Below are 10,708 nucleotides of genomic sequence, written 5' to 3'. Positions count from 1 at the left end.
AAATCAAATATATACATGTCATTATTTACTTATCCTCACTCATATATTTTCTGCACAGGTTTTCTCAATATTTGCTTCTAAGCAGTGAATTTTTTTTACGCTCTTTTCTTTTTCTTTTTCTCGATTTTCAAAATTTTCAGACTCTCTTTCTTTCTTTTGTTGAGCATTATATCAAATTTCTAGTTTTTGTGAGTCGTGTAACGAGCTTTGGGTCAGTGACTCCCATGCCAGACGATCTTAGGGCACCAGATACTAAGTACCCCTCAGACTTAATTGCTCAAGTCACTAGACCTTCAATTTTTATAGTTTTACGTATAGTTTGTTTCTCTATCATGTGCAATGTCAATATCTATTAGGCTCTCTATAAAGTCCTTTGTAACAGGCTTTCAGGACGGTGGCTCCCAAACCAGATGGCTTTAGGGTACCAGGTGTAAACACTCTTCAGGCTCTTCTTGCTCGAATAAAATAGGCCACAGATATTAACTTAGACAAAGAAGTATGTTCCTTCATTATCCTTTTCAACATGGAACTCAAACACTTCAACTTGTATCTGAGCCCAGTTACTAGGGAATACAAAGACATCCAACAACTAAACATATTCTCTTTTTCACTTATGAGCTCTTATTTTCAATGTTGTTCATTTGCTTAGCTTTTCAAAAATAAAACTGTGCATATTCATACTTATGATTCAAAATAAACTCTAACATGCATCTATCACCATTTCTTTGAAATCCACATAAATAACCATATTTTTCTAGATTAGTGTTAGAAAAAAAAATCGTGGGGCTAAAAAATTCTATAAAAATTTTAGATTATGTAAAGCATTCATATAAGTTCAAACTCATTCCTTAAAAACTAAAATTTTATGAGTTGTTATCAAAAGTGCAAGTACAAAGACAAAAAAAAATGGGTGTGCAAACTACACCCTCTCTCATGCTTGAATGACATTGTCCTCAGTAGCACTCCCCCATGCTTGTATGAAATTGAGCGAATGCATATAAGAACGAAAATAAATGAGAGAGAAGTAGTAGAAGTCACATAATCTATACTATAGAACCTTACCTGATATGGCATGTGAATGGTGTTGCAGAGGTTCCACCTGTCTCACAATTTGCAACTCATAAAAGCATACAAAAATGCAATGCATACTTGCTCTAACAAGCATACTCATGAACAAAGAAATAAACAAACGCATCCTAAGAAAACTATAAAAGAAGCAAAAATCTAATCCTAAAATTACAACATACAAACTCATGCATCACTTATCCATGAGATCAATGACCTCGATGTCTTGACTAACCACGACATCATAAATATAGGGCTTCAGTCGTTGCCCATTAACCTTGAAGGTCCCATTCATATGAGGATAAAAAATAACAACTCCTCCATGTGTAAACACCTCTCGTACTATGAACGGGCCATCCCATTTGGACTTCAGCTTTCCTGAAAAAGATGGAGTTGCGAATTATAAAGCCAGACCCTCTGACCAGGCTTGAACTGTTTCCTCAAAATATGTTGATCATGAAAATGCTTCGTTTGAGCCTTATAGATCTTGGCAATCTCGTAAGCAACATTTTACAACTCCTCAAGCTCACTCATCTGCAATTTTCTCTCTACGCCAGCTTGGGCCATATCAAAATTGATTTTTTTATAGCCAATATGCTCTATGCTCCAACTCAATAGGGAGATGACATGGCTTCCCAAAAACCAATCAGTACGAGAACATGCAAATCGAAGTCTTGAAAGTAGTCCTATATGCCCATAAGGCATCATCAAGGCGCTGGGACCAGTCCTTGCGGTTTGGTCGGACTGTCTTTTTAAGAATCTGCTTGATCTCCCCATTGGAGACCTCGACCTGATCACTCATCTGTAGATGGTATGGTGTGGCAATCCGATGGTGCACATAATACTTCCTGAGTAAGGAAGCAACTTGCACATTCCGGAAGTGCTTACCTCTATCACTAATCATCGCTCTCGGAACACTAAACTGACTAAAAATATTATGCTTGATAAATCGAAGCACCTCCTTATGATCATTGGTCTGGGTGGCCACGGCCTTGAGCCACTTGGATACATAATCGACCACCACTAAAATGTAAACAAAACCAAACGATGGTGGGAAGGGACCCATGAAATCGATGCCCTAAACATCAAAAACCCCAACGACAAGAATGGAAAGAAGAGGCATCATATCGCGCTGGGAAATGTGCCATGTCTGCTAACAACGTAAGCATCTCCAACAAAAATCATAAGCGTCTCTATGAAGTGTCATCCACCAAAATCCAGGACCTTCACAGCGGTCTTCCGACTAGAAAAGTGACCTTCACAGGCTAGGAAATGACAGAAAGAGAGGATGAAATCGTACTCCTCCTCAGGGACACACCTCCAAATCATCTGGTCAGGACATAATCGAAACAACTCTCGATCCTCCCAAAAATAATGTCTCACCTGTGAGAAGAAGTGATCTCTCTCATTCCGGTTCCAATGCGCAGAAAACTCTCTGATCACCAAGAAGTTGATGATATGCATGAACCAAGCCAGATGCTTGACATGAGAAGCTGCTCATCTAGAAAGGAATCATCAATCTGTCCCTCATTAGTGGATATCTCCATGATCAGTTTGGACAGATGATCTGCTACAAGATTCTCACATCCACTCTTATCTCGAATCTCGAGATCAAATTCTTGTAGCAGAAGAATCCAACAAATGAAGTATGGTTTGGCATCCTTTTTACTCAAGTACCGCAGGGCGGCATGATCTAAGTAAACGATAACCTTGGAGCCCAATAAATATGAACAAAACTTCTCAAGGAAAAAAACTACAACTAGCAGTTCTTTTTCAGTGGTCGTATAATTCATCTGAGCATCAAAGAGGGTCCTACTAGCATAATAAATGACGTCACACTTTCATTCTATCTTCTGGCCCAGAATGGCTCCAACCGCATAATCAAAAGTGTCGCACATAATCTCAAAAGGCACAGACTAATCAGGAGAATGAAGATTGGGAGTTGTGGTCAAAGCCTCCTTCAGAGACACGAATGCCTTCAGACAGATATCATAAAAAACAAACGGTTGATCTTTCGACAGCAGGTCACATAGCGGTCTAGAAATCCTTGATGAACCGCCGATAGAAACCTGCATGCTTTAAAAACGAACGCACATAGGTAAACACCTCAAAAATTTTAAGTTCATTCTGGACATTTCTTTTTGCAGATGCCAAAACCCTGCATGGAAGTATCGAGTCTTACCTCTAGGATTATCCCAGTCTAGAAATCAGTCTACCCTCATTTTGTCAATAAAATTACTATTTTACCCCTAAGTCACCCTTAGCCTTTCATCTGTCAGACTTAGCCAAGCTCAGCTTAAGTTCAAAAAAGTTAGAATGTCGGTCATTTCTAGCCCCCCTGAGCTCACAATGAGTTGTGTTAGTTCATTCGAGCTAAATTCAGTCCATTTCAGGCAAAATAAGCTCATTTTAGATCAAATTTTAGCCAGATTGTCCCCGAGTCATCCAAATCCAGTAGATCCTATCCCCAGGAGTCTAACATGAGTGCATCAACAGCTTTAACAGTTCAGTTCTTGTTCAAAGTCATTTTTTACACACTCAAACCTTCATTTAAACTCATTTTAGCTCATTCGAGCTCAATTTATTCCAAATTGAGCTAACCCCAGCTAGTTGAGCTAGTGTTTTAGCTTCGAATTTAGTTCATTTGAGTATAATTGGCTTCAGATTCAGTTCATTCTAATCCAATCCTGTTCAAATTGGTTTAGACCAGTCTAGTATCATTTTCCTGCCCCTGCAGGGCGAAGACCCAAAAAAATAAAATTATCTGAGACATTGTTTTCAACAATTTTTGAACTGAGACAGACCCCAAATTCAGAGTTGGATCAATTCCTTCATCCAATATTTTATAAATATCCGAGATCTCCTCCATTTCAATTCAGATATTGGATCCAATGTTGGATCTGGTGTCTAATTTCTTCCCAGACCTGAATTTTTCATCTAATTTGTTCAGAGATGCATATCCAGAGTCCAATTTATTCATTTAACCTAGAATATCTCATCAGATATCCAAGATCCAATTAAGCCATTTCATATCCATTTCAGTTTGGATCCACCTTCTGATCTGTTCAGAAGTTTAATTCAATCAATTTCTGAACTCTGATTTGTCTTCTTAGATTCAGTATTCACTTCTTAGATTTTGATCTAGAATCAAGATTTAATTCCATTCTCTGAGCTGGATCCAAATCCAAAAATCCTAATTTTTTATTAGGAATTTGGGGTTTTTACATTTTCAAATTCTTTAAAAATTCATATTCAGGGTTTGATTCCCATTTCGAACCAAATTTCCTTCAAATCGAGATCCAGGTCCAATCTTTTTCAAAACTTCTGATCCAGATCCTTTTCAAAACTCAATTTTTATCCTAATTTCAAAATCAATCTTTGGAATTTCGAATTCAAATCCACCATTTTGCAAAATTCTTTTGAAAAATATCCTGGATCCAGTTCAAAATTTAGTTTGGATTTCGAAATATCAAAATGGATCCAAATCCATTATTAAAATTCAACTTTTATTTAAAATCAATTTGGGGATTTCAAATTCAAAATCAAAATTCAGTTTTTATCCCCAAATTCAAAAATAACCTTTGAATTTTAAAAATCCTTTAAAAAATACCCAGGATCCAGTTCAAAATTCAGTTTGGATTTCAAAATGTCAAAATGAATCCAGATTCAGTTTCAAAATCTAATTTTTATTCAAAATCAATTTAGAGATTTTAAATTCAAAATTAAAATCAAAATTTATCCCCAATTTCAAAAATAATCTTTGAATCTTAAAATCCAAAATGAGTATTTTGCAAAATTCCCTCAAAATTCAATCTGGATCCGGTTTTTGCCCAATTTGTATTTCATAAATCAAAATTGTATTTTTGAATCAAATTTCCTCATTTTATTTTCCATATTTCTCTTTTCATAAAAAATCAAAAAAAGCATTTTCAAAGAGGGGCATCATTTGGTATTTTCAAAAATCAAAGTAAAAATCGTTTTAGCAAAACCTTTAAGAACCTTCTTGCTTTTAAAAACCCACATAAGCATCACCCACAAGGTGAAGCCATGCGTTAAATTTTCAAGTCATTGGCTATTTTCCCCATCTTTAAAATAAAAAAAAGACACACATGGGCACCCCCTAACAAGAGGGTGACATGTGTCAAAATATTTCACAAAGGGCAATTTGCCCATTTATAAAGATGGGAAAAGACCCACATGGGGTTGGCGCCAACCCCATGTGAGCCTCCCTTTGCCACATGGGCACCCATGTGCAAAAGGGGTGCCATTTGTCAAAGATTTTATGAAATGGTAATTTCACCCATTAAAAAAAAATGCCTACATGGGCTTGGCACCACCTTTTGAGATTTTTTAGTCCTATATCACTCATTTTTGCTTAAGTTACCCCCAATCTCAACTACAAATAGACCCCTTGGGGGTCTCTTTTTTTATAAGTTGAAAAGTTGAGAAATTGAGAGAACAAAAAAAATCTCTTTTCCCTTCTTTTCTCCTCACTCTCTCCTTCCTTTCCCCTTAGGGGTTGATGAGTTTTCCAAAGAAGAAAACTCTCCTGCTTTGCATTTGTAGTTCAAGCTTGAATTGGTGACTGAAGGAAGCTCCTTCAGCCCAAGGTAGGCCCTCTTTCTCCTCTTTTCTAATTTTTCTTTTTTATCTTTTTTTCAATTTCTCAAAATCCCCCCCCCCCTTTCTTCTCTTCTTTCTTGCAAATTTCTTTTTAATATCATGTAATTGCAATGTAGATCTAACTTAGTTCCATGTTAATTTCCATTTTTATGTTTTGATCCATTTAATTTGTTATTTAATTTATGCATTTTTATTTTAGCCATTTAGAATCAGGATTTGATCTTCAATAGATCAAATTCCATATTCTATGGGTAAAATCAATTTCAATTTATGCCTCAATACTTTTAATTTCATTTTAGATGCTTTCATTTCTGTTTTTATATCATTTTCATTATCATCTATGATCTAGAATGATAGATCTCATGATTGATCATCAGATCAATTCATTTATGAGATTCTATTCCATTCAATTATGTTAAGATGATATTTTCAATTCTGGTTCATTTTTTCTTTCATTATTTTGCATATAATTAGATATTATTTTGATCTGATTTTTTTACTGCAACATTATACATATGTTTTCGAAAACTTTGCCAAAAATCAGATCAATCTGAGTTGGTTTGATCTCTCAAAAAAATCGGGATTCAAACCCTACTGTTTAGCCTCATCTGAATTTTTCCTGAAATTAGATCAACTTGTCAAAGTGATTTCTCCCTAACTAGAGATGACCTTTCAAATCTGTAAAAAGAAAAATATTCAGCATTGAGTCTAGTTTCTTCATTTAAATTTTCATCAATTTCTATGGTGTTTTCATATATGTTTTAGCCAAAAAACGTAACCCTATTATACTATGTCACTTTTAAGGTGTGGTTTTTAACCTATTTTGTTAGAGTTATATCTTTCTAATGGGAGATCATTTTAGAGATCTGTAAAAAGGATCATATTTATCTGCATGTCTAGTTTATCTCAGTAAAATTTTATGTATTTTTATAGAGTATTTATATTTATTTTGTATTTTAAGTTGAAATCTTATCTGTTTGCAATTTCAGGCATTATTCTAACTTAAAACCAACTTGTTGCATTCATATCTCCCTAATAAGAGATCATTTTTTAGATCTGTAAAAAAAAAAGTTTTTCCCTTAAAATGTCTAGTTTATACATACCAATTTTCATGAATTTTATTAATTTTTCATCTATTATTCGGATAAAAAACTAGAAACATATTGATTTTTCTTTCACAGGCTTTTACAGTTTTTTATCCAACTTGATCAGATTGGATCTCCCCAATGAAAGATTATTTTCTAGATCTATAAATTTAAGATTTTGCCAATAAATGACTAGTTTATCTTCATGAATTTTCAATAATTTCTAAGAAGCTTTTATATCTGATTCTGATAAAAAAATTGAACACTGTCATTTTACCTTTTTAAGCATTTCTTGAATTCCATTTCAACTTGTTTAGATGTGTTCTCTTTAATAAAAACTCAATTTCAAAATCTGTAAAAAGGGTTTTATTTTATTTTAGGTCTAGTTTATCCACACAAAATTTCATAATTTTCTAACATGTTTATGGATTTTTCCTTTATTTTTTGGGGCATAAAAAGGCCAAATTATGGAATTTTCTTTAATTTTTCAATAATTGAAGGAAATCCATAAATGCCTACATTTATTTCTAATATGTTAGAATTATTATTCTTTATTAAATAAAATTCGACCTACAGTCTTAGGTCAATTTCAAAAATCATCATTTCTTTTTAAAAAAATCAATTCTCTTTTCTTCTTTTATTTGAATTCAAATAAAGGTTAATTCAAGTATATTTATGGCCATCATCATTAATATATGAAAATTAATCTTATTTTTATTCTATAAAGGCATAAAATCTCATTTTCTTCTTTATTAAAATTTTAATAAAAATTAATTTAAAGTATATTTCTAGCCATAGTCATAAATATATGAAAATTAATTTTGTTTTAATTCTATAAAGTATCAAATTCCTTTTTTCTCAAAGAAAATAGCATATTCATCATTTAAGATAAAAGTTATATCATTTCTTTTCTTTTTTTCTAAAAATTCAAAATTTTCAAAGTATTTTCCAATTTTCCCAACATTTTCTAAGTGATTTTCGAAATTCTTTTCCAATTTATTATCAAAACATTTTCAATTTTATTCTAAGTCATTTTCAAATCATTTTTTAGTTTTTTCAAACTACTTTCAAAACATTTTCAATTTTAGTTCAAAATATTTTAAAGATAATTTCAGGCTTATTCCAATTCATTTTCAAAATATTTTCAAACTTATTCAAAGTGTTTTTGAATTTTTGAACTTTCTAACATCCTCCTTTTCAAAAATAACTTTAACTTTCAATTTCAATTTTCCATTCTGATTCCAAAAATCGATTTTCAAATTTTAATTCCAATTTCAATATAAACCTTAAATTTCAATTTCAATTTCAATGTCAATTTTCAAAATAAACTCAAGTTCCAAAATAAATCTCAATTTCAATTTCAATTTCAATTTCAATTTTTAATTCTCAAAATTCAAAATAAATTCATTTCAAGATTGCAATTTCGATTTCCATTTTCAAACTCAATTCTTCATTCTAAACTTAAACTCAATTCTATTTTCGATTTCCAATTTCATTTTCAATTCATTCTCAATTTCAATCTTTGAATTTTAATTTTAATTTTAATTCTCAATTTCAAAATTCAATTTTGAACTTCCAATTTCATTTGTAATTTCAACTCTTTCAAGTTCTAATTTTAAAGTTCAAAATTTTATTTTTAAAATCAAATCAATTTCAAAATCTAAATGATTTTCGAAATCATTTCAAGTCTGTTTCAAATCTATCTTCAAATAATCTTTCAAATCAAGTTTCAAAAAATCACATGGGAATTCATTTCTTGAAATATATCTAAGTATTTTTCAAATCAAAACAACATTCTCAAAGGCATGCATTTTTTCAGGTTCAAAATCATAGCACAAGCATGAATCTATGTGCATTTAGGACTTGGAATAATTTCTTAGACAAATTTAGGTAAAGCAAAGACATAAATTCGATCCTTGGTTCAATTACATGTGGTAAAGCGTCAGGAACGGTTGAACCTCGTACCAACAAGCGAGCCCCCGTCTCCCCATTTTCCCACAAATTTCTAAAAAATGAAGGAGAGTTATTTCAAAATCTATTTTCAAAAGGTCAAGTGAGACCTTGCGAGAGTGTTTCTCTTTTTCTTGAAAAAAAAGAAGGAAAATTTTTGCAACGATCACAGGTTTGATGACCGTGATGGGACTCATCTTCGTCTGGTCAAATTCATGCCTTTGCCTTATTTAAATTTTGTCTAAGTCATTATTCCATAAATGTCAGTTTCATTTTCATGCAAAACTTAGGAGCCTGGACTCTGACCCAACTGACATAATGCATATAGGCTTAAGCATGGTTTGGTAGGACCAAATTGAGGAGATTTATACATGTTCACTTAGACTTAGGTCTAAAATACAACCCTCCTCAATCCAGGGATTGAATGCAAACAATGTGTTCAAGTGTATACTTTTTTATGATTTTTAAAATTCTATCTCTTTAGGACATTGCATTAGAAACATCTGATTTCTTGCATGTTGATCATATTCTAAAAACATCCCTCACCTATATTGTTCTGGTCTTTACGTTGCTGGGATTTCTCACTGAACCATAGTTCGAAAAAAAGCCTCACAATTGAGCCACTTATTAGGGCTAATACCCCCCTGCCACGTACTAAGGGTCATAGTCCAAGGTATATCGGCAGACGCTCAAGGATGTTGAAAAATCATTACCTTAGAACTAGAGATATTTCTTATGGCACGTACTTTGAGCTTCGGCTCAGGTATATTGGCATATCTTGATTGGATTCAGATGATCTAAACCTTAGAGTTAGGATTAAGGTCCTACAAGCTCCTTTAAATATTATATATTAGAGTCATCTTCTTAGGGAATGTTGTTTGCACATCCTTGTCTGTATAAGCTCTGCTATAATTCTGCATTTCTTATTTATTTCTTATATTTCTTTACATCTTCAGAATTATTTTTCTCAAATCCTGGGTATTTCTTTCAAAACTTCCCCTCTATTTTTTAAAAACCCAGGTGTCTATTTCCTCTTCAGATCAGTTTTCTCAAAAACCTAGGAGTCTTTTCTAAAAAAAAAACTCTTTTTTTTCAAAACTCCAAGCCTATACCTTTCCCTTCCTCTCTGGATCTCAATTTTTCTCCCTTATATTTTCTTCAAAGTTCTGCATTTATCATCATTTTAACCTTTATTTATTCCTTCCTCAGTATTATTCAATGGCATCCAGTTCACTTGACACCATCTTTCCCAAAGACCATATCTCATACGAGATAAAGCAAGGGTTCCGGATCATCGAGTCATTCACACCTGTCCTTTCTTCCCTCATTGGTATTATTCTTGGTTTACCAACTTTTTTGCGTATGTTCTCGGACCTCCTGGATAACTATGGACTAGAACTAGCATCAACAGTAGGCAAGCAGACCGTCAACAGAAATCTGATTCAAGCTATGGCAGAATGATGGAATCCTCGTACCTGCACATTTTGGTTTTCATGGAGAGAGATGACTCTGCTGATGGACGAGTTTAATAACATCATGGGATTACCATAACCAACTGGTCAGCCAGATGATCCTATCAAACAACAATTCCTGATTAATGTCAAAGGATTGGATATCCGAGATGCGTTAGACAACGCAACCGAAAGTAGATCTTGGCCACTTATCGAGATGCATCAATTTGTTTAGGATCTATCGCAAGTATATGGCATATGAGGAGATTGACACTTTATCCCGAACAACCAAAGAAATGATTCAGCATGCCATGATCCTGTGCACAGTGGGGTTAGCTTTCTTTCAAGATGGCCAAAATTTCATCGATATCAAAGTGGTTCAACTCCTGCGGAGATGGAGAAGTCAGCAGACCCGTCGTCTTTCAATTTACATGGCTGCCCTAGCCTTTCTCTACCATAGTTTGACTCGCTTTGCCCTTGGAGAAACTACTCTAGTAGAAGGAGGCGTCTATGATCTACAATTATGGTTTCTTC

The 10,708-nt window shown here is 33.4% G+C and overlaps 1 protein-coding gene across 1 annotated transcript; it reads right to left on the bottom strand.

The window, feature by feature from the left end:
• Positions 1-1,711: 1,711 nt before the first annotated feature.
• On the bottom strand, positions 1,712-2,131 carry LOC149818231 (uncharacterized). Its single transcript, XM_089986178.1, has one exon. It carries the CDS (start codon positions 2,129-2,131, stop codon positions 1,712-1,714), a length of 420 nt encoding a protein of 139 aa, XP_089842304.1.
• Between the last annotated feature and the right edge of the window lie 8,577 nt (positions 2,132-10,708).

This window comes from Nuphar pumila, chromosome 13 (assembly GCF_984573655.1).
Source record: "Nuphar pumila chromosome 13, dmNupPumi1.hap1.1, whole genome shotgun sequence".
Classification (NCBI taxonomy): Eukaryota; Viridiplantae; Streptophyta; class Magnoliopsida; order Nymphaeales; family Nymphaeaceae; genus Nuphar; species Nuphar pumila.
Note: the sequence above shows the minus strand (reverse complement) of the source record. Positions and strands in the feature narration are given on the sequence as shown.

What these genes read in the sequence shown, in the direction of transcription:
- LOC149818231 (XM_089986178.1), bottom strand. Translation starts at nt 2,131, where the DNA reads ATGGGTCCCTTCCCACCATCGTTTGGTTTTGTTTACATTTTAGTGGTG.